Source organism: Carcharodon carcharias, chromosome 7, assembly GCF_017639515.1.
Source record: "Carcharodon carcharias isolate sCarCar2 chromosome 7, sCarCar2.pri, whole genome shotgun sequence".
NCBI lineage: Eukaryota > Metazoa > Chordata > Chondrichthyes > Lamniformes > Lamnidae > Carcharodon > Carcharodon carcharias.
In genome coordinates, this window is record NC_054473.1 from 191,772,006 (window position 1) to 191,796,903 (window position 24,898).

At 47.2% G+C, this 24,898-nt stretch overlaps 1 protein-coding gene across 4 annotated transcripts in view; it reads left to right on the forward strand.

Annotated features, from left to right (window-relative positions):
* The window catches only part of acsf3 (acyl-CoA synthetase family member 3), a 183,886-nt gene extending 159,534 nt beyond the window's left edge, over positions 1 to 24,352 (forward strand). For all 4 annotated transcript variants that reach the window (XM_041190756.1, XM_041190758.1, XM_041190759.1 and 1 more), the window contains 3 exons: positions 17,017 to 17,151; positions 21,985 to 22,096; positions 23,684 to 24,352. In XM_041190756.1, the coding sequence (XP_041046690.1) occupies positions 17,017 to 17,151; positions 21,985 to 22,096; positions 23,684 to 23,810 (374 nt within the window). In that variant the 3' untranslated portion in view covers positions 23,811 to 24,352. The remainder of the gene's footprint in view (positions 1 to 17,016; positions 17,152 to 21,984; positions 22,097 to 23,683) is intronic.
* Positions 24,353 to 24,898: the final 546 nt, after the last annotated feature.

The window sequence follows — 24,898 nt, forward strand, 5'->3', positions numbered from 1 at the left end:
TCTATTCCCCTCATAATTTTGTACACCTCAATCAAGTTACCTCTGTCTTTTTTGTTCTAAGGAAAATAACCCCAACCTATCCAATCTCTCCTCACAGCTACACTTTTCTAACCCTGGCAACATTCTTGTAAACCTCCTCTGCACTCTCTCCAGAGCTATTACGTCCTTCCTGTAATGTGGTGACCAGAACTGCACACAATACTCCAGTTGTGGCCTCACCAGTGTTTTATACAATTCCAACATTATATCCTTACTTTTATATTCTATACCTCTGCCAATGAAGGAGAGCATTCCATATGCCTTCTTTACAACCTTGTCTACTTGAACTGCTGCCTTCAGGGACCTTTATACTTGTACACCAAGATCTCTCACTTCATCTACCCTTCTTAGTATATTCCCATTTATTATGTAATCCCTGTAACTATTTGACCTCCCTAAATGTATGACCTCACACTTCTCTATGTTAAAATCCATCTGCTACTTTACCGCCCACTCCACCAGCTCATCTATATCGTTTTAGAGATTATGGCTATCCTCTACACTATCCACTACTCGGCCAATCTTTGTGTCATCTGCAAATTTCCCAATTGTGCCCCCCACGTTCACGTCCAAATCGTTAATATATAACATAAACAGCAAGGGTCCCAACACCGAGCCCTGTGGAACACCACTTGAGACAACTTTCCATTCGCAAGGACATCCATCAACCATTACCCTTTGTTTCCTGTTACAAAGCCAACCCTTTATCCAGTTTGCCACATTACCCTGAATTCCATGGGCTTTTACTGTCCAGATCAATCTGCCATGTAGGACCTTGTCAAATGCCTTGCTAAAATCCATGTACACAACATCCACTGCACTACCTTCATCAACCCTTCTTGTCACTTCCTCAAAGAATTCAATCAAATTTGTGAGGCAAGACCTTCCTTTAACAAACCCATGCTGACCATCCCTGACTAGTCCCATGCTTTCCACGTGACAGTTAATCCTAATTCAGGATTGATTCTACTAATTTCCTCACCACTGATGTAAGACTAACTGGCCTATAATTGTTTGGCATTTCCTTTGATCCCTTTTTAAACAATGGACCTAAGTTTGCACTTCTCCAGTCCTCCGGTACCTCCCCTGTATCTAGTGAAGATTGGAAAATCATCCTCAGAGCATCTGCTATCTCCTCCCTGACTTCCTTCAGCAGCCTCGAAAACAATCCCTCTGGCCCTTGTGACTTACCAACTTTCAAGGATTTCAACCCTTCAAGTACTTCCTCTCTCTTTATGACTATCCCATCTATTATCTCGCAGTGTTCCTCCTGGACTACTATATCTACATCCTCCCTTTCCTTTGTAAACACGGAGACAAAATATTCATTCAAAGCCCTTTCCACAGCCTCTGCATCTACACACAAGTTTCCATCTTCATCTCTGATAGGTCCCACTTTTTCCTTAACTAACCTTTTAGCATTAATATATTGGTAAAACATCTTTGGGTTATCTTTAACTTTACTTGCTAATCTTTCTTCATGCCCTCTCTTTGATTTCCTTATTTCCTTTTTTACTTCGTCCCTGCGCTTCCTATATCCATCTAGGCTATCTGCAGTGCTTAGTTCTTTGTGCCTATCGTACGCTTTCTTTTTCTGTTTGATCTTCCCCTATATTCCTCTAGACAATCAGGGGGGTCTAGATTTGGCAGTACCACTCTTGTTTTTGTAGGGGGACATGTCTACTTTGTACAATTAGGATCTTGCTTTTTAGTGCTTCCCACTGGTTTTATCCTCCAGCAGTGCTGTCCAGTCTACCTCAGCCAAGTCCCTTCTCATTTCTGCAAAATGTGCCTTCCCCCAGTTCAAGACTTTTACTCCTGCCTTATCTCTGTCCTTTTCCATGGTAATGCTAAATCTAACTGAATTGTGATCACTGTCCGCGATATGGTCGCCAACTGTCACTTCACCCACTTGCCCTTCTTTGTTCCCTAAGACTAGGTCTAGAATTGCATCTCCTCTCATTGGGTTTGTCACTAGTTGATTGAAAAAATTTTCCTGGATACACTGCATGAATTTTTCTCCCTCAGTGCCCCTTATATTGTTTGAATCCCAGTTGATATTAGGATAGTTGAAGTCTCCTACTATTATTGCCCTCTTGTTCTTACAAACAGAAATTTGTCTACATATTTGTTCTTCTATCTCCCTTTCACTATTTAGGGGTCTGTAGTATACTCCCAGTAGTGTGACTGCCCCTTTTTTATTTCTAAGCTCAGTCCATAAAGCCTCGTTTGTTGACCTATTTAGTATATCATCCCTTCTCACAACTGGAATTGATTCTTTAACCATTAGCGCTACCCCCCCTCCTTTTTTATCTCCTACTCTATCGTGTCTGAAGACTCTATAACCAGGGATATTAAGCTGCCAGGTTTGTCCCTCCTTTAGCCAGGTCTCCGTTATAGCAATGACATCCTGCTACCATGTGTCTACCTGTGCCCTTAACTCACCTTGTTTGTAATACTCCTTGCATTGAAGTATAAACAGTTTAACCCTGTCAATTTCCCTTGCTGGACACTTTGTAAACACTGCTTCTCCTGTAACTCCATGTCTATCACAATTTCCCCAGCTAATGTTCTACCTCCATTTTTCTCACCTGAATCTGACCCATCTGATCCTAATCCTGGGATCCCATCCCCCTGCCACATTAGTTTAAATACTCCCCAACAGAACTAGCAAAAGCCCCTGCAAGGACACTGGTCCCAGCTCTGCCTGGGTGCAGCCCATCCGGTTTGTACAGGTCCCACCTTCCCCAGAACCGGTCCCAGTGCCTCAAGAATCTGAATCCCTCCCGGCTACACCATCTCTCCAGCCACGTGTTCATTTGGTCTATCCTCTTATTCCTGCTCTCGCTAGCATGTGGATATATTTGGATAATTGAAGTCCCCCATTATGATTATTGTATAATTCTTGCACCTCTTTGTAATTTCTTTGCCAATTTGTTTCTTTACATCCTTTCCACTAGTTGGTGGTCTATATACTACACCAATCAATGTTATTGCACCTTTCCCATTCCTTGCCTCTAGCCAGAGAGATTCCATCCTTGACCCCTCTGGAACATCCTCTCTCTCCAATACTGTAATGTCATGTTTAATCAATACTGCTGCTCCCCACACCTAATCCTGCCCTTCTTTGAGCCAGATCTCTGTTGTAACAATAATATTATAGTTCTGTTTGTCAACCTGTGCCTGTAGTTCACCAATCTTGGTAGCCACACTCTGTGCATTCACATACATGCACATTAATCCTGATTTAGGCTTTTTAACTTTTCCCCTGGCTCTCACCACATCTAATGACTTATTGTAGCCTACTGTAGTTCTATCAAACTCTCCAAGTATTCTATTTACCTTGATACTACTCTCATACACCCTCCTTATCAGTTAATACTTCTACTTCCCACTGCCAGTTTTTCTCCTCTCCTCCTTGAATTTCCTGTCAGATTCCCATCCCCTGCCAATCTAGTTTAAACCCTCCGCAATAGCACTAGCAAACCTCCCCAGGAGAACATTAGTCCTGTTAAGGTGAAACCTGTCCTCCTTGTACAGGTCCAACCTGCCCCAGAACCGGTCCCAATGCCTCAGAAATCTAAAGCCCTCCCTCTCACTCCATTTCTCCAGCCATGCATTGAACTGCTCAATCTTCCTATTCTTATGCTCACTAGCACGTGGCACTGGGAGTAATCCTGAGATTACTGCTTTTGAGGTCCTGCTTTTCAGTTACCTTCCTAACTCCCTAAAATTTGCTTTCAGTACCTCATCCCTTTTCCTGCCTATGTCATTGGTCCCAATGTGGACCGTGACCTCTGGCTGCTCGCCCTCCCACAAAAGAATGTCCAGCAGCCACTCTGTGACACCCTTAATCCTGGTACCAGGGAGGCAACATACCATCCTGGAGCCACATCTACAGCCACAGAAACACCTGTCTGTTCCCCTAACTATGGAATCCCCGACTGCTATAGCACTTCCACTCTTCCTCCTCCCCTCCTGTGCAGCTGAACCACCTGTGGTGCCACGGACTCGGCACTTGCTACAGCCTCTGAGGAACCACCTTGCTCACCAGTATCCAAAATGGAAAAGCTGTTAGAGAGCGAGATAGTCTCAGGGATTCCTGCACTTCCTGCCTGTTTCTCTTAGATACTCTGGCAGTCACCCATTCCCTCTCTGCCTGTGTACTTCTTAGCTGCAGTGTGATCACCTTTTAAATGGGCTATCCATGTAATGCTCAACCTTGTGGATTTACCACAGTGACTCCAGCCGCCACTCAAATTCTGCTACTTGGAGCTCAAGTTTCTGCAGCTGGTGACACTTCCTGCAGATGTCATCACTGAGGGCATTTTGTGCCTGCATGACTTCCCACATGCTGCAGGATGCTCATTCCACATGGCTGAGCTGCACTGACATATCTTAAACTTTATTTAAAGTGTTTACTCACCTGTAACTCACCAGTCGACTTTTCCTTTCCCTCTTGTGCCCTTTATGAAGCCTCACTTCTCGCTCCCCCTTGTGCTCTTTATGAAGTCTCGCTGCTCTCTCCTCGTGCCTCTTTATGGAGTCACGCTGCTCTCCCCCTTTCATGCCTCTTTATGATGTCTCACTGCTCTCTTCCCCTCGCGCTCTTCATGAAGCCTTGCTGCTCTCCCCCTCTCGTGCCTCTTTTTGAAGGCTTGTTGCTCTCTCCCTCTCATTCTCTTTATGAAGTCTCGCCAATTGTCTAATAGTAATTTGTGCTCACAAACATAAACAGAAGAGATGCTGTAGTTGAACCTGAGGAAATGGCAGAGATAGTACAGAATCACTTTTAAAATTGGTCTTATCATAGAGTCATAGAGTTATATAGCACTGAAACAAGCCCTTTGGCCCATCGTGCCCATGCTGGCCATCAAGCACCTATCTATTCTAATCCCATTTTCCAACACTTGGCCCGTAGCTCAGTTTTACTGAAGCATAACCTCCCTTTTCTTGTATTCAATTCCCCTCCCAATAAATTATAACATTCAATTAGCTTTGCTAATTACTTGCTGCACCTGCATACTAACCTTTTGCAATTCATGCACGAAGACACCAGATCCCTCTGCATCTCAGAGCTCTGCAATCTCTCACCGTTTAGCCAATATGTCTATTTTTTTATTTGTCCAGCCAAAATGGACAACCTCACAGTTTCCTATATGATACCCCATTTGTCAGATCTTTTCCCACTCACCTAACCCTTCAATATCCTTTTGTAGCCTCCTTACATCCTCATCACCAGTTAATTTCTTACCTACCTTTGTGCTATGAGCTAATTTAGCAACCATACCATCAGTTCCTTCATCCAAATCATTTATATAAATTGTAGAAAGTTGAGGCCCCAGCACTGATCCCTGTGGCACATCACTAGTCACATCCTGCCAATTAGAAAGGGACCCATTTATGCCAACACTCTGCTTCCTGTTAGCTAGCCAATCTTCTATCCATACCAAAATGTTTACCCCCCACACCATGAGCTTCTATTTTCCACAATAACCTTTGATGTGGCACTTTATCAAATGCCATCTGAAAATCTAAGTACAGTACATCTACCAGTTCCCCTTTATCCACAGCACATGTGACTCCTTTAAAGAACTCCAATAAATTTGTTAAGCATGATTTCCCTTTCACAAAACCATGTTGACTTTGTCTGATTGCCTTGAATTTTTCTAAGTGCCCTGTTATAATAGCTTCTAACGTTTTCCCTACCACAGATGTTAGGCTAATTGGCCTATAGTTTCCTGCTTTCTGTCTCCCTCTCTTTTTGAATAAAGGAGCTACATTAGCTATTTCCCAATCTAATGGAACCTTCCCTGAATCTCGGGAATTTTGGAAAATTAAAACCAGTGCATCAACTATCTCACCAGCCACTTCTTTCAAGGCCTTAGGGTGAAATGCATCAGACCCTGGGACTTGTCAACCTACAGTTCCAACAATTTGCTAAGTACCACTTTCCTGAAGATTGTAATTTTCTCCTCCCTACCTTCCAGTTCCTGATTTACAGCTATTCCTGGGATGTTACTTGTATCCTCTATAGTGAAGACTGATGCAAAATACCTGTTCAATTCATCTGCCATTTCTTTATTTTCCATTATTAATTCCCCAAACTTACTTTTTATAGGACTCCTCACTTTGCTAACTCTTTTCTTTTTTTAACTATCTATAGAAATTCTTACTGCCTGTCTTATATTTCTAGCTAGCTTTCTCTCATACTCCAATTTTCACCTCCTTATTAATCTTTTAGTCATTCTTTGTTGTTTTTTATATTGTGTCCAATCTTCTGACCTGCCCCCCATCTTTGCACAATTATATGTTTTTCCTTAAGTTTGATGCTACCTTTCACTTTTTTTAGTTAACCAGCACATCTGCCAGCATTTATTGTGCATTACTAATTATCCTTGAGAACTGAGTGACCTGCTAGGCCATTTCACAGGGCATTTGAGAGTCAACCACATTGCTGTGGGACTGGAGTAGGCCAGACTGGGTAAGGATGGCAGATTTCCTTCCCTAAAGGACATTAGTGAGCTAGATGAGTTTTTACAACAATGGTTTCATGGTCACCATCAGATTTTATCAAATTCAAATTTCACCCCCTTTTTCTCACATTGTTTTCAATCTCCTGACCTCCTCTCCACTCATGCTGTTTTCAATCTCCTGACCTCCTCTCCTCTCGTGCTGTTTTCACGACTACTTGTGTGCTAAACAGCATAAGCAGCAAGTGATAGACAGAGCTAAGCAATCCCACAACCAACGGATCAGATCTAAGCTCTGTAGTCCTGTCACATCCAGTCATGAATGGTAGTGGGCAATTAAACAACTCACTGGAGGAGGAGGCTCCACAAATATCCCCATCCTCAATGATGGAGGAGCCCAGCACATCAGATAAGACTGAAGCATTTGCTACAATTTTCAGCCAGAAGTGCTGAATGGATGATCCATCTCGGCCTCCTCTGAAGGCCCCCAGCAGCTCAGGTGCCAGTCTTCAGCCAATTCGATTCACTCCATGTGATACCAAGAAACAGTTGAAGACACTGGATATTGGAAAGGCTATGGGCCCTGACAATATTCTGGCAATAGTACTGAAGACTTGTACTCCAGAACTTGCTGTGCCCCTATCCAAGCTGTTCCAGTACAGCTACAACACTGCCATCTACCCGGCTATGTGGAAAATTGCCCAGGTATATCCTGTACACAGAAAGCAGGACAAATCCAACTCGGCCAATTACCACTCCATCAGTCTACTCTCAATCGTCAGTAAAGTAATGGAAGGGGTCATCAACAGTGCTATCAAGCAACACTTGTTTAGCAATAACCTGCTCACTGACACCCAGTTTGGGTTCGGACAGGGCCACTCAGCTCCTGACCTCATTACAGCCTTGGTTCAAACATGGACAAAAGAGCTGAGCTCCCGAGGTGAGGTGAGAATGACTGCCCTTGACATCAAGACAGCATTTGACTGAGTGTGGCATCAAGGAGCCCTAGCAAAACTGGAGTCAATGGGAATCAGGTGGAAAACTCTCCTCTGGTTGGAGTCATACCTAGCACAAAGGAAGATGGTTGTGGTTGTTGAAGGTCAATCATCTCAGCTTCAGGGCATCACTGCAGGAGTTCCTCAGGGTAGTGTCCTAGGCCCAACCATCTTCAGCTGATTCATCAATGACCTTCCTTCCATCATAAGGTCAGAAGTGGGGATGTTCACTGATGATTGAACAATGTTCAGCACCATTCACAACTCTTCAGATACTGAAGTAGGCCATGTTCAAAAGCAGCAAGACCCGGACACTATCCAGGCTTGGGCTGACAAGTGGCAAGTAACGTTGGTGCCACACAAGGGCCAGGCAATGACCATCTCCAACAAGAGAAAATCCAACCATAGCCACTTAATGTTCAATGGCATCAGCATCACTGAATCCCCCACTATCAACATCCTGGGGGTTACCATTGACCAGAAACTGAACTGGGCTAGCCATATAAATACTGTGGCTACAAGAGCAGGTCAGAGGCTAGGAATCCTGCGATGAGTAATTCACCTCCTGACTCCCCAAAGTCAGTCCACCATCTACAAGGCACAAGTCAGGAGTGTGATGGAATACTCCTCACTTGCCTGGATGAGTGCAGCTCCCACAACACTCAAGAAGCTTGACACTGTCCAGAACAAAGCAACCAGCTTGATTGGCACCACATCCACAAACATTCACTCCCTCCACCACCGATGAACAGTGACAGCAGTGTGTACCATCTACAAGATGCACTGTAGAAACTCACCAAGGCTCCTAGACAGCACCTTCCAAACCCACGACCACTACCATCTAGAAGGACAAGGGCAGCAGATAGATGGGAACCCCACCACCTGGAAGTTCCCCTCCAAGCCACTCACCATCCTGACTTGGAAATATATCACCGTTCCTTCACTGTTACCAGGTTTAAACTAAGTTGTGGGGGCAAGGGTTCAAATGTGGAAAGATGTGGTAATTTATGGAGCAGAGTCAAATTAACAGGCAAACTATGGTCAAACACACCACAAACTGCACATTAAATGGCAGACACAGCCAAGACAGATCCCCCAAATTTCTCAGCAACCCACCCAGATGACAGTCAAAATCCTTTAAAAACTCTATCTTCCTCATGATGGATTTCAGCCCCTCTGGAGGATGTAGCTTCTGGTTTGACTCAACAGACGCTCAATCGCAAACTGCTCCAATGACTGCTCACCTTCTAGTTGCACAATCTCTTCTCCCAAGACTCCATTCCCTTGGATCCCCAAGACTGCACCCCAGCATCAAATTACTGGCACAATTTCAGCTATCTAGCTATTCTGAACAGAACACCACTGCCCCTGGGCTCTCCTTTACCCCAACAGCCAGCTTCACTGAGCTGGCACTGCCTCTGGGTTTCTCCAAGGTCCAGTATCCCCAGCTGCACAGAGCAAATACTGCCTCTGGGCTCTCCTTTACCCCAACAGCCAGCTTCACTGAGCTGGCACTGCCTCTGGTGTTCTCCAAGGTCCAGTATCCCCAGCTGCACAGAGCAAATACTGCCTCTGGGCTCTCCTTTACCCCAACAGCCAGCTTCACTGAGCTGGCACTGCCTCTGGGTTTCTCCAAGGTCCAGTATCCCCAGCTGCACAGAGCAAATACTGCCTCTGGGCTCTCCTTTACCCCAACAGCCAGCTTCACTGAGCTGGCACTGCCTCTGGGTTTCTCCAAGGTCCAGTATCCCCAGCTGCACAGAGCAAATACTGCCTCTGGGCTCTCCTTTACCCCAACAGCCAGCTTCACTGAGCTGGCACTGCCTCTGGTGTTCTCCAAGGTCCAGTATCCCCAGCTGCACAGAGCAAATACTGCCTCTGGGCTCTCCTTTACCCCAACAGCCAGCTTCACTGAGCTGGCACTGCCTCTGGGTTTCTCCAAGGTCCAGTATCCCCAGCTGCACAGAGCAAATACTGCCTCTGGGCTCTCCTTTACCCCAACAGCCAGCTTCACTGAGCTGGCACTGCCTCTGGGTTTCTCCAAGGTCCAGTATCCCCAGCTGCACAGAGCAAATACTGCCTCTGGGCTCTCCTTTACCCCAACAGCCAGCTTCACTGAGCTGGCACTGCCTCTGGTGTTCTCCAAGGTCCAGTATCCCCAGCTGCACAGAGCAAATACTGCCTCTGGGCTCTCCTTTACCCCAACAGCCAGCTTCACTGAGCTGGCACTGCCTCTGGGTTTCTCCAAGGTCCAGTATCCCCAGCTGCACAGAGCAAATACTGCCTCTGGGCTCTCCTTTACCCCAACAACAAGCTTCACTGAGCTGGCACTGCCTCTGGGTTTCTCCAAGGTCCAGTATCCCCAGCTGCACAGAGCAAATACTGCCTCTGGGCTCTCCTTTACCCCAACAGCCAGCTTCACTGAGCTGGCACTGCCTCTGGGTTTCTCCAAGGTCCAGTATCCCCAGCTGCACAGAGCAAATACTGCCTCTGGGCTCTCCTTTACCCCAACAGCCAGCTTCACTGAGCTGGCACTGCCTCTGGTGTTCTCCAAGGTCCAGTATCCCCAGCTGCACAGAGCAAATACTGCCTCTGGGCTCTCCTTTACCCCAACAGCCAGCTTCACTGAGCTGGCACTGCCTCTGGGTTTCTCCAAGGTCCAGTATCCCCAGCTGCACAGAGCAAATACTGCCTCTGGGCTCTCCTTTACCCCAACAGCCAGCTTCACTGAGCTGGCACTGCCTCTGGGTTTCTCCAAGGTCCAGTATCCCCAGCTGCACAGAGCAAATACTGCCTCTGGGCTCTCCTTTACCCCAACAGCCAGCTTCACTGAGCTGGCACTGCCTCTGGGTTTCTCCAAGGTCCAGTATCCCCAGCTGCACAGAGCAAATACTGCCTCTGGGCTCTCCTTTACCCCAACAGCCAGCTTCACTGAGCTGGCACTGCCTCTGGGTTTCTCCAAGGTCCAGTATCCCCAGCTGCACAGAGCAAATACTGCCTCTGGGCTCTCCTTTACCCCAACAGCCAGCTTCACTGAGCTGGCACTGCCTCTGGGTTTCTCCAAGGTCCAGTATCCCCAGCTGCACAGAGCAAATACTGCCTCTGGGCTCTCCTTTACCCCAACAGCCAGCTTCACTGAGCTGGCACTGCCTCTGGTGTTCTCCAAGGTCCAGTATCCCCAGCTGCACAGAGCAAATACTGCCTCTGGGCTCTCCTTTACCCCAACAGCCAGCTTCACTGAGCTGGCACTGCCTCTGGGTTTCTCCAAGGTCCAGTATCCCCAGCTGCACAGAGCAAATACTGCCTCTGGGCTCTCCTTTACCCCAACAGCCAGCTTCACTGAGCTGGCACTGCCTCTGGGTTTCTCCAAGGTCCAGTATCCCCAGCTGCACAGAGCAAATACTGCCTCTGGGCTCTCCTTTACCCCAACAGCCAGCTTCACTGAGCTGGCACTGCCTCTGGTGTTCTCCAAGGTCCAGTATCCCCAGCTGCACAGAGCAAATACTGCCTCTGGGCTCTCCTTTACCCCAACAGCCAGCTTCACTGAGCTGGCACTGCCTCTGGGTTTCTCCAAGGTCCAGTATCCCCAGCTGCACAGAGCAAATACTGCCTCTGGGCTCTCCTTTACCCCAACAGCCAGCTTCACTGAGCTGGCACTGCCTCTGGGTTTCTCCAAGGTCCAGTATCCCCAGCTGCACAGAGCAAATACTGCCTCTGGGCTCTCCTTTACCCCAACAGCCAGCTTCACTGAGCTGGCACTGCCTCTGGGTTTCTCCAAGGTCCAGTATCCCCAGCTGCACAGAGCAAATACTGCCTCTGGGCTCTCCTTTACCCCAACAGCCAGCTTCACTGAGCTGGCACTGCCTCTGGGTTTCTCCAAGGTCCAGTATCCCCAGCTGCACAGAGCAAATACTGCCTCTGGGCTCTCCTTTACCCCAACAGCCAGCTTCACTGAGCTGGCACTGCCTCTGGGTTTCTCCAAGGTCCAGTATCCCCAGCTGCACAGAGCAAATACTGCCTCTGGGCTCTCCTTTACCCCAACAGCCAGCTTCACTGAGCTGGCACTGCCTCTGGTGTTCTCCAAGGTCCAGTATCCCCAGCTGCACAGAGCAAATACTGCCTCTGGGCTCTCCTTTACCCCAACAGCCAGCTTCACTGAGCTGGCACTGCCTCTGGGTTTCTCCAAGGTCCAGTATCCCCAGCTGCACAGAGCAAATACTGCCTCTGGGCTCTCCTTTACCCCAACAGCCAGCTTCACTGAGCTGGCACTGCCTCTGGGTTTCTCCAAGGTCCAGTATCCCCAGCTGCACAGAGCAAATACTGCCTCTGGGCTCTCCTTTACCCCAACAGCCAGCTTCACTGAGCTGGCACTGCCTCTGGTGTTCTCCAAGGTCCAGTATCCCCAGCTGCACAGAGCAAATACTGCCTCTGGGCTCTCCTTTACCCCAACAGCCAGCTTCACTGAGCTGGCACTGCCTCTGGGTTTCTCCAAGGTCCAGTATCCCCAGCTGCACAGAGCAAATACTGCCTCTGGGCTCTCCTTTACCCCAACAGCCAGCTTCACTGAGCTGGCACTGCCTCTGGGTTTCTCCAAGGTCCAGTATCCCCAGCTGCACAGAGCAAATACTGCCTCTGGGCTCTCCTTTACCCCAACAGCCAGCTTCACTGAGCTGGCACTGCCTCTGGGTTTCTCCAAGGTCCAGTATCCCCAGCTGCACAGAGCAAATACTGCCTCTGGGCTCTCCTTTACCCCAACAGCCAGCTTCACTGAGCTGGCACTGCCTCTGGGTTTCTCCAAGGTCCAGTATCCCCAGCTGCACAGAGCAAATACTGCCTCTGGGCTCTCCTTTACCCCAACAGCCAGCTTCACTGAGCTGGCACTGCCTCTGGGTTTCTCCAAGGTCCAGTATCCCCAGCTGCACAGAGCAAATACTGCCTCTGGGCTCTCCTTTACCCCAACAGCCAGCTTCACGGAGCTGGCACTGCCTCTGGTGTTCTCCAAGGTCCAGTATCCCCAGCTGCACAGAGCAAATACTGCCTCTGGGCTCTCCTTTACCCCAACAGCCAGCTTCACTGAGCTGGCACTGCCTCTGGTGTTCTCCAAGGTCCAGTATCCCCAGCTGCACAGAGCAAATACTGCCTCTGGGCTCTCCTTTACCCCAACAGCCAGCTTCACTGAGCTGGCACTGCCTCTGGGTTTCTCCAAGGTCCAGTATCCCCAGCTGCACAGAGCAAATACTGCCTCTGGGCTCTCCTTTACCCCAACAGCCAGCTTCACTGAGCTGGCACTGCCTCTGGGTTTCTCCAAGGTCCAGTATCCCCAGCTGCACAGAGCAAATACTGCCTCTGGGCTCTCCTTTACCCCAACAGCCAGCTTCACTGAGCTGGCACTGCCTCTGGGTTTCTCCAAGGTCCAGTATCCCCAGCTGCACAGAGCAAATACTGCCTCTGGGCTCTCCTTTACCCCAACAGCCAGCTTCACTGAGCTGGCACTGCCTCTGGTGTTCTCCAAGGTCCAGTATCCCCAGCTGCACAGAGCAAATACTGCCTCTGGGCTCTCCTTTACCCCAACAGCCAGCTTCACTGAGCTGGCACTGCCTCTGGGTTTCTCCAAGGTCCAGTATCCCCAGCTGCACAGAGCAAATACTGCCTCTGGGCTCTCCTTTACCCCAACAGCCAGCTTCACTGAGCTGGCACTGCCTCTGGGTTTCTCCAAGGTCCAGTATCCCCAGCTGCACAGAGCAAATACTGCCTCTGGGCTCTCCTTTACCCCAACAGCCAGCTTCACTGAGCTGGCACTGCCTCTGGTGTTCTCTGAGCTCCAACTCCCTCAGCAGCACAGAGCTAATGGCAGCACTGCAGCTACGAGGAGCCGATCTCCTCTTCATCTGCCCTCGACTCCTTTCACGTGGGCTCGTTGAGGTGCCATACCCCAGTCCTGTGCTTGTTTTCATGTCACAGCACCATGTAGGCACCTGCCCGATCCCTGTAGCTGCAGAGAAATGCCAGAGTGAGCGTGCGCAGTGGCTGTCTCCATGCTACGCTCTGCAGCTGTGCTGGGCCACATGGGCATGCTGGGAATTGTAGTCTGTGGCCTATGCCCAGAAAACCCACAAACCCAACAACCATGGAATACAAAATCTATCACACCTCACATCATAACCTCCCCCCACCCCCCACAGTCTACAGTACAATGATGTTAAAAAATTAGCACAGGGGATTGCCAAACACTGGGGCTCCTCAAAGGGTTAACAGCAACCTTTCTCCCACTGACCAGCTCTGAGCTCAGAACCAGAGGCAACTCTTCTGGTTACTTGGTTATTTCCTCAGCTAGAGCGAGGGTTTGATTAATTTGCTGCGAAGGTAGTGTAAGTTTGATTTGTTTGCAGCTGGACAGGAGTCATTTATAATAACGTACTCGGAATAACTAGCCAGCTGTGCTTAAGAAAATATCAATTTGCAGCCTCCAGCTGCTTTCTAATGACATTTATTCCAGTGGACTACATGACCCGTCCTCCCTTGAGTTGAGTCTGATTAGAGAATTCTACACAAAGTCTCAGCATCGAATGCACAGGCAACCTGCTGTAATCAGCTTCTGCTGAGCACTCTCTGGGATTTGTAATCAGCTTCTGCTGAGCACTCTCTGGGATTTGCTTTAACTCAGTTTGGGGAGCTGGGGGGGGCGGGTGGTGATTACAAGTTTCCATCATTTCCTGTCCAATAAGCTGTGATATTGCTCTGTGGTGGAGTACCTTCCATTAACAGGTTGAATGGCTCTGCTTCCAACTCCATTCTCTTGTCACCTCCTCAGGTGTATAAATCCAGATATCTAGTTTCACACCCTCTGCCAAATTGTTTTTTTGCCAAACTCTGCTTACTCCGTGATAACCCCAGTGTCTTCGGTGCTGTTCCCTCTTTCCCAATTTCCCAGCGATTGAGGGAATTGGTGTTATCAGAAAGAGTTAGGCTTTTGGAACTGATATCTTTATTTCGGTTCTTGTTCAGCATTAACACACTGCTTTAAGTTTAATAAACTTTTGTTTGTGCTTCAGTCTCTGCAAAAATGATGAAAACAAAGAGTTTGTGACAGGAAAAGGGGCCCAAACATGGTTAACAAAAGAAATTCAGGATAGTATTAGATCCAAAGGGGGGTATATAAAGTTGCCAGAGAAAGTAGCAAGCCTGAGGATTGGGAACAGTTTAGAATTCAGCAAACAAGGACCAAGAGATTAATTAAGAGGGTAAAACTTGCAAAGGACATAAAAGCAGACTGTAAAAGCTTCTGTAAGTGTGTAAAAAGAAAAAGATTAGTGAAGACAAATGTAGGTCCCTTACAGTCTGAAATGGGAGAATTTATAATAGAGAACAAGGAAATGCCAGAGCAATTAAACAACTACTTTAGTCCTGTCTTCATGGAGGAAGACACAAATAACTTCGCAGAAATACTAGGAACCAAGGGTCTAGTGAGAAGGAGGAATTGAAGAAAATTAGTCTTACTAATAAAATAATGCTGGAGAAATTAATGGGACTGGAAACAATAAACCCCCCCAGGGCCTGGTAATCCACATCCAAGGGCACCAAAGGAGGTGGCTATGGAAATAGTGGATGCATTGGTTGTCATCTTCTCAAACTCTGTAGATTCTGGAACAATCCCGGTAGATTGGAGGGTGGCAAATGTAACCCCATTATTTAAAAAAGAAGGAAGGGAGAAAACGGAATTACAGACAGCTTAGCCTAACATCAGGAGTAGGGGAAATGCTAGAGTTTATTATAAAGGACGTGATAACAGGACACTTAGAAAATATCAATGGGATTAGACAGAGTCAACATGGATTTACAAAAGGGAAATCATGTTTGACAAACCTACTGGAGTTCTTTGAGGAAGTAACTAGTAGAATAGATAAGGGAGAACCAGTGGATGTGGTATGTTTGGATTTTCAAAAAGCTTCTGCTAAAATCCCACATAAGAGGTTAGTCACAGAATCTTGATGACTCAGAAGGAGGCCATTCAGCCCATCGTGTCTGCACTGGCTCTCCAAACGAGCATTATGACCTAGTGCCATTGCCCTGCCTTTTCCCTGTAGTGTACAAAATTAAAGCACATGGGATTGGGGGTAATATACTGGCATGGATTGAGAATTGGTTAGCAGACAGGAAACACAGAGTAGGGATGAATGGGTCATTTATGGAGTGGCAGGCAATGACTAGTGGCATACCACAGGGATCAGTGCTTGGGCCCCAGCTAGTCACAATATATATCAATGATTTGGGTGAGGGAACCAAATGTAATATTTCCAAGTTTGCTGACAACACAAAACTAGGTGGGAATGTGAGCAGTGAGGAGGGTGTTAAGAGGCTTCAAGACTATTTAGACAAGTTGAGTGAGTGGGAAAATACATGACAGATGCAGTGTAATGTGGATAAGTGTGAAGTTATCCACTTCGGTAGGAAAAACAGAATGGCAGAGTATTATTTAAATGGTGATAGATTGGGAAATGTTGATGTATAAAGGGACCTGGGTGTCCTTGTACACCAACTACTGAAAGCAAGCATGCAGGTGCAGCAAGCAGTTAAGAAGGCAAATGGTATGTTGGCCTTCATTGCGAGGACTTGAGTACAGGAGCAAGGATGTCTTACTGCAACTGTATAGGGCCTTGGTGATACCATACCTGGAGTATTGTGTGCAGTTTTGGTCTCCTTACGTAAGAAAGGATATACTTTCCACAGAGGGAAAGCAGCGAAGGTTCACCAGACTGATTTCTGAGATGGCAGGATTGTCGTAGGAGGAGAGATTGGGCTAACTAGGCCTGTATTCACTGGAGTTTAGAAGAATGAGAGGGGATCTCACTGAAACATATAAAATTCTGACAGGGATGGACAGACTGGATGCAGGGATGATGTTTTCTCTGGCTGTGGGGTCTAGAACAGTCTCAGGATACAGTTTAGACCATTTAGGACTGAGATGAGGAGAAACCTCTTCACTCAGAGGGTGATGAACCTGTGGAATTCCCTACCACAGAAGCTTTGGAGGCGAAATCACTGAATATATTTAAGAAGGAAATAGATGGATTTCTAGACTCTAAAGACATCAAGGGGTATGAGGAGAGAGTGGGAGTATGACGTTGAGATAGAGGATCAGCCATGATCATATTGAATGGCAGAGCAGGCTCGAAGGGCCAAATGACCTACTCCTGCTCCGAGTTTCTATATTTTTAAAACCAACAGCATATCCTGCAGAGGAGGTGAGGACACTTTCACACTGGATTTTTCACTGACCTGTTCCCTTCCTCACTCCCTTATCTCGAACCCTGAAGCTCAGCTGTTTGCACACATGGATGGGGAGACGGGCATTTGCACAGAGGCATGCTCACACATGGATGGGGAGACGGGCATTTGCACAGAGGCATGCTCACACATGCACAAAGATACAAACATACACAGGCATGTGCACTTTATTGCAGTCCAACGCAGTGGTTGTGACCTTGACTTGGGTCTGTGTTTGTTTTTAGGGGACACGGTGTGTTACAGGGATGGTGTTTACTGGATTCTGGGCCGCAGTTCTGTTGACATCATTAAAAGCGGAGGATACAAGATCAGTGCGCTGGATGTCGAGCGCCACCTTCTGGGACACCCTGATATTGCAGGTTTGACTCTGAAAATTTCAACTGTACCTCTCTTTGTTTTCAATTTATAATTTGGTTACCCATTCTGGTGCATCAGTTTGGTCATTTCAACCATAGAAAAGCTAAGGCACAGAAAGGCCTTTCAGACCATCATGCCTGTGCCAGCCAGAAAAAGCTGAAAATGAAACTAGCCGCTCTTTTTAATCCCACTTTCCAGCACCTGGTCTGTAGCCTTGCAGGTTACAGAACTTCAGATGCAGATCCAGATATCTTTTAAATGAGTTGAGCATTTCAGCCTCAACCACTGATTTAGGCAGTGAATTCCAGATGCCCTCTACCCTCTGCGTGAATGCCCTCTCTTATCCTTCTACCAGTCACCTTCAATCTGTGTCCCCTGGTAATTGACCCCTCAGCTAGGGGAAACAAGTCTTTCCTGTCTACCCTATCTTGGCCCCTCATAATTTGTACACCTCAGTTAGATCACCCCTCAGCCTCCTCTGCTCTAAGGAAAACAGCCCCAACCTATCCAATCTCTCCTCATAGCTGCAATTTTCAAGCCCTGGCAACATTCTTGTAAATCTCCTCTGTACTCTCTCTACAGCAATTATGTCCTTCCTGTAATGTGACCAGAATTCTACACAAAGTTCCAGCTGTAGTCTATACAGGGTTTTATACAGTTCCGTCATTATATCCCTGCTTTTGTATTCAATGCCTTGTCCAATAAAAGAAAGCATTTCATATGCTTTCTTGACCACCTTGCCCACCTGTCCTGCCACCTTCAGGGACCTGTGGACATGCACTCTGAGGTCTCTCACTTCCTCAACTCATCTCAATAATTTCCCGTTTATCGAGTATTCCCTTGCTTTGTTTGCCGCCCCCCCTCCCCAAATGCATTACCTCACTCTTTTCCAGATTGAATTCTATTTGCCACTTCACCGCCCAATCAACCAAACTATTGATGTAATTCTGGTGACAACAGCTATCGTTTTCACTATTAATGACACAGCCAATTTTTGTGTCATCTGCAAATTCCCAATCATACTTCCCACATTTAAGTTTAAGTCATTAATATATACAACAAACCTCAGGGGCCTCAACAATGAGCCCTGTGGAACACCACTGGAAACCATTTTCATTTCGCAAAAACATGCATCGACCATTACCCTTTGCTTCCTGTCACTGAGCCAATTTTGGATCCAACTTGCCACCTTCCCCTGTATCCCATGGGCTCTCACTTTTCTGACCAGTCTGCCAAGTGGGACCTTTGTCAAATGCCTTACTAAAATCCATGTAGACAACATCCACTACACTACCCTCATCAATCCTCATTACATCCCCAAAAAGTTCTATTAAGTTAGTAAGATACGATCTGCCCCTAACAAAACCATGCTGACTGTCCCTGATCAATCTGTGCCTTTTTAAGTGACAATATATCCTGTGTCTCAGAATTGATTCTAATCATTTTCCCACCAGTGAAGTCAGACTGACCGGCCTATAATTTTCTGGCCTATCCCTCGCACCCTTTTAAATAATGGTACAACGTTCGCAGACCCAATCCGCTGGGACCTCGCCTGTATCTAGTGAGAATTAGAAAATGATCCTCAGAGCATCCACTATTTCCTAGATAAAAGCAAAATACTGCGGTTGCTGGAACTCTAAAACAAAAACAAAAATTGCTGGAAAAATTCAGCAGGTCTGGCAGCATCTGTGGAGAGAAAGACAGAGTTAACATTTTGAGTCCGTATGACTCTTTTTCAGTTCTGAAGAGGTCATACAGACTCGAAACGTTAACTCTGTCTTTCTCTCCACAGATGCTGTCAGACCTGCTGAATTTTTACAGCAATTTTTGTTTTTGATCCGCAATTTCCTTCCTGGTTTCCTTCAACAGGCTGGGATACAATCCATCCGGCCCTGGTGATTTATCCATATTCAAAGATGTCAGTCCCTCCAGTACTTCCTCTCTCACTATGCTTATTGTATCTAATATTTCACACTCCTCCTCTTTAACTAGAATGTCTGCATCATCCCTCTCCTTAGTGAAGACGGAGACAAAGTAGTCATTGATAACCCTGCCCTCAAGTTACCATGTACATCTCTGATAGGCCCTACCCTTTCCTTAGTTATTCTCTTGCTCTTAATGTACTGGTAAAACATCTTTGGCTTTTCTTTGATTTTACCTGCCGATATTTTTTCATATCCTCTGTTTGCTTTCTAATTTCCGTTTTTACTTCACACCTGTACTTTCTATCCTTGTCTAGGCTTCCTACTGTATTAAATTTTTTTGTGACTGTCATAAGCTTTCTTTTTCTGTTTTATTTTACCCTGTATGCTTCTGGACAACCAGGGGACTCAAGATTTGGCAGTACCACCATTTTCTTTGTGAGGAAATGTCTACATTGTGCCAGTAGAATCTCACCTTTGAATGCCTCTCACTGATTTGACACAGTTTTCCCTTCTAATCGCTGTATCCAGTCCACTCTCACCAGCTCACCTCTCAGCCTGGTAAAATTTGTCTTCTCCCAATATAGAACTTTCATTCCTGTTCTATCTTTGCCACTTTCCATAATGATGCAAAATTTAACTGTATTATTTATGGTCACCCTCTCCAAAATGGTCACCCACCTGCTACTTCATCTACATTTCCTAAGACAAAATCTAGAATTGCTCCCCTCTCATAGCGTTTGTTACGTGCTGGCTGCAAAAGTTCTCTTGAATGCAGTTTAAGAATTTTGTACCCTCTGTGCCCTTCACACTGGTCCTATCCCAATTGATATTCGGGTAGTTGAAGTCCCCAACGATCACTGCCCAATTGTTTTTGCACATGAAATCTGCCTCCATATTTGCCCTTCTAACTCCCTTCCACTATTTGGGGGTCTATAGTACACTCCTAGCAGTGTGGCTGCCCCTTTTTTTATTTCTGAGCTCAACCCATATGGCCTCATTTGATGCTTCATTTAGTATATCATCTCTCCTCACAGCTGTAATTGTTTCTTTAACCAATAATGCTCCACCCCCCACCTTTTTTATCCCCCTCCCTATCCTGCCTGAAAGCTCTATATCCAGGGATGTTGAGCTGCCATTTTTGCCCCTCTTTAAGCCAAGTTTCCGTTATAGCGATGATATTATGCTGCCATGTGTCCATCTGTGCCCTCAGCTCCTCCGCTTTATTTACTATGCTCCTTTCATTTACATTTATAACTTTTAACACTGCCAAATTCCTGTGCTGTACACTTTTTAACCTGTGCTTCATCTGTCTTTTAGAATCACTCACTAATTTTCCATCTCCCGTTCCTTGCTCTGAGTTTGCCCTCAGGTTCCCATCCCCCAGCCAATCTAGTTTAAACCTCCCTGACAGAAGGTGGTAGCAGTTGTCCAATTGCAGGAAGGATGTTCATTGTTCCAGAAGGAGCTGAAGGAATGGGCCAGGTAAGAGGGAGGGATCTGGGAGGCATTAAGCTTCAGCTCCAGTGCTCACTTAGAGGCTGAGGACCTCCTTTCTCTGATTGGAGCTGCTGGATGGAGCAACAGAATATGCAAGGATATTCATCCCAGTCCTGTTCAGGTGTAGACCATTCAGCTTGTACAGGTCTCACCTTCCCCAGAATCAGTCTCAGTGCCCCAGAAATCTGCTGCCCTCTCTCCTACACCAGCTTCCCAGCTGCATGTTTAATCGCTTAGTTCACCTATTTCTGTACTCACTTGCACATGGGACACTCCCCCAGAAGAATGTCCTGCAGCCGCTCTGTGACACCCTTGACCCTGGCACCTGGGAGGCAGCATACCATCTTGGAGTCATGTCTACAGCCACAGAAACACCTGTCTTTTCCCCTGACTAACGAATCCCCTATCACTATACCTCTTACTTTCTCCTTCCTCCTCTCCAGTACAGTTGAGCCACTCGTGGTGCCACAAACTTGGCTCTGACTGCACTCCTCTGAGGAACCAGTGCCTCCACCAGCTTCAATTTATGAGCGGGAGCCCAGGGAACTCCTGCACTACCTGCCTAGTTTTCTTGGACTGCCTGGCGGTCACCCATTCCCTTTCTGCCTCCCGACTCCTAAGTTGCAGTGTGACCACCCCTCTGAACATGCTATCCACAAAGCTCTCAGACTCATGGATGCGCCACAGTGACTCCAGCCATTGTTCAAGCTCTGAAACCCGGCACTCAAGGTTCTGCAGCTGGTAACACTTCCTGCACATGTGGTCGTCTAGAACATCAGGAGCGTCCACGACTTCCCACATATTACAGGACACGCATTACACACGGCCAAGCTGCCCTGCCATGGCTTCAATTAACTTCTTTTACGTTGACTTTATTTTACTTTGGTTTACTGCTATTAACTTTATATTACTTGGCCCTACTTAATAAACCTTACCAAAAGGACAGTTCCTACTTTATTTTAAATCTTAAGAATAGAATAAACCTTAAACACTTGCTGGATACTCACCAGACACTCACCAAATAGCGAGCTTCTTCTCCAACCAATCAAATTGCTCCTTTCCTGTGATGTCACAATTTTGTTTCACTCTCCTTTTGAACTCTGCGCATGCTGATTCTGAGCAGCTGACAGGTCCACCTCTCCGACTGCTCTCCCTGAAGGTGAGTGAGGTAGGCTGTGCTCCCCGGGCTGTATTTATTCTCTCCACTCTGTGTATCTCCCACGTGTCCACCTCTCCAACTGCTCTTCCCAACTGTGCCACTGTCAAATTAACACATCCACACACACACTCACATATGCATATCCCTGTCTCTCTATCTCTCTCTCTCTCTCTCTCACACACACTTACACACAAACACCCTGCCCAGTCCCTACTCACCCTCACTTAACACTTACACAGTATTTGCCTTTGCAGATGTTGCAGTTATTGGCGCCCCTGATATGACCTGGGGTCAGAAGGTGGTAGCAGTTGTCCAGTTGCAGGAAGGATGTTCATTGTCCCAGAAGGAGCTGAAGGAATGGGCCAGGTAAGAGGGAGGGATCTGGGAGGCATTAAGCTTCAGCTCCAGTGCTCACTTAGAGGCTGAGGACCTCCTTTCTCTGATTGGAGCTGCTGGATGGAGCAACAGAATTTCATCCACTGCCAGCATTTGGCCTCCAGCTGCCAGAGTGTCTAACCCCTCGGTTCCAGAGGGTCTGAACCCCTCGGTTCCAGAGGGTCTGAACCCCTCGGTTCCAGAGGGTCTGAACCCCTCGGTTCCAGAGGGTCTGAACCCCTCGGTTCCAGAGGGTCTGAACCCCTCGGTTCCAGAGGGTCTGAACCCCTCGGTTCCAGAGGGTCTGAACCCCTCGGTTCCAGTGCGCCTGAAACCCTCGGTTCCAGTGCGCCTGAAACCCTCGACTCCAGTGCGCCTGAACCCCTCGGTTCCAGTGCGCCTGAACCCTTCGACTCCAGAGCGCCTGAACCCCTCGACTCCAGTGCGCCTGAACCCCTCGACTCCAGAGCGCCTGAACCCCTCGACTCCAGTGCGCCTGAACCCCTCGACTCCAGAGCGCCTGAACCCCTCGACTCCAGAGCGCCTGAACCCCTCGACTCCAGAGCGCCTGAACCCCTCGACTCCAGAGCGCCTGAACCCCTCGACTCCAGAGCGCCTGAACCCCTCGACTCCAGAGCGCCTGAACCCCTCGACTCCAGAGCGCCTGAACCCCTCGACTCCAGATCGCCTGAACCCCTCGACTCCAGATCGCCTGAACCCCTCGACTCCAGATCGCCTGAACCCCTCGACTCCAGAGCGTCTATACCCCTCGACTCCAGAGCGTCTATACCCCTCGACTCCAGAGCGTCTAAACCCCTCGACTCCAGAGCGTCTGAACCCCTCGATCTGGATCCTTCACTGCCAGATGTCTGGACCCTAACAGAGCCATTATATCTCACTGAAACCCAACCAGTTGAACAAAACACAGTATGCATGAATGTAGGTGGTGTGAATATTACCAATAGTGTACTCATTGACTGTTACTGACATGTTGTCATAGTGTGGGCTTGTGGTGTGGTCAGTGTTGGTATGTTGTGTAGTCAGTGTGGGCTGTGGACTGGGCAGTGTGTGGGTGTGGGCAGTATGTGGGTGTGGGCAGTATGTGGGTGTGGGCAGTGTGTGGGTGTGGGCAGTGCGTGGGTGTGTGGGCAGTGCGTGGGTGTGTGGGCAGTGTGTTGGTGTGGGCAGTGTGTTGGTGTGGGCAGTGTGTGGGTGTGGGCAGTGTGTGGGTGTGGGCAGTGTGTGGGTGCGGTCAGTGTGGGGTGTGGGCATGGGCAGTGTGTGGTGTGGGCAGTGTGAGGGTGTGGGCAGTGTGTGGGTGCGGTCAGTGTGTGGGTGTGGGCAGTGTGCGGGTGTGGGTGTGGGCAGTGTTGGTACGTGGTGTGATATTATACAGTGCTGCTGGACATTGGCACTGAGCTTGTACTTACCTCGAGTGATGAGAGGTGACAGGTTTGTCATGTGTGCTGCAGGCGTTTTGCGGAGGTCAGAGTCAAATCTTCAGTTCAGTACAGGGTTAAAATGTTGATTGCAATGCTGGTTACTAGTCACAGATTACTGATTGTATTTTGATTGCAGGGAACATTTGGCCACGTACAGTCTTCCCTCTGAGCTGATCCTCGTGGAAGGGATACCTCGCAACCACATGGGAAAAGTGAACAAGAAAGATCTGCTCAAATGCTTCTATCCCACACCCAGCAAGTAGAAGGCCACTCTCCTCCATGTCTCAGTTACTGTTGCCTTGCTGAAGATCCAAAATATACTCAGATTCCATCTTAGTCTGAGCCTTTCCAATCATCATCGACAGGGAACAGATAGCACTTACATCAATGGTTGGAGGATAGTAAATTGGAGACAAGATGATTTGTGCCCTCCTTTATTAGTGGCGAATATGTTTCCAGTTCCATGTTGTGGTACACAGTGTAGCCACTTTATCTACTGGTCACTTATTTACTCTTCAGTTCCAAATCTGACTGTAGCCTAACTACCAGGACTCGACTAAGACATTTGACAGTAAAATAGATATTAGAATCACTAGCAATTGCAGTGATCTCTCTGCAGTCTGTGTCCATTTTCTTGATGTGCTCATTATTTATATGTACAGTTTCCATTCATTTTTTCAAGCTCTCAATGTTAAACAATTTTAATTCTCCATTTCCTTCAATGCAAGACTCAAGGTTTCCTGTGTCACTGTTTTTGTTTGAAGTAAATTCAGACACAACTTTGGGAAAAATAGGTTGTGCCTTACAAATTTGAATGGGTTTTTTGAGGAAGTTGTCAGGGTTGTGGTCAGGATAATTTGGTTGTGTTGTCTACCTGGACTTTCAAAAAGTTTCTGATAATGCTCCTCACACAATTACTTCTCAAGATGGAGTCTCGTTGTGGGAATATGAAACGCTGGATCAGGAATTGGCTCCAATTCTGCAGCCAAAAAGTTGTAGTCAATGGATGTGGTCGAGCTCAGAGAAGTTACTAGTGGTGTCCCACAGGGCATGGTCCATGGTTCCCCTACTCTCCACAGTCTTTATTAATGACCATGGTCTGTGGTGCTGGGATATGGTAGTAAATTTGCGCGTGACACCAAAATATATGCAATGGTTAAGATGATAAAAGAATGTAATCCAATCCGAAAAGGTTTAGATGTGCAAGGGGTGTGGGTCAGACATTAGAAAAAGCTGATTCAGTTAGGTAAACAAGGCATCGTACATGTTGAAGGGCCAGTGCAGAATGTACATATGTAAATATCATTTTTTTACATAGCATTTATTATTGCAGGGAACAATATTTTTGCAG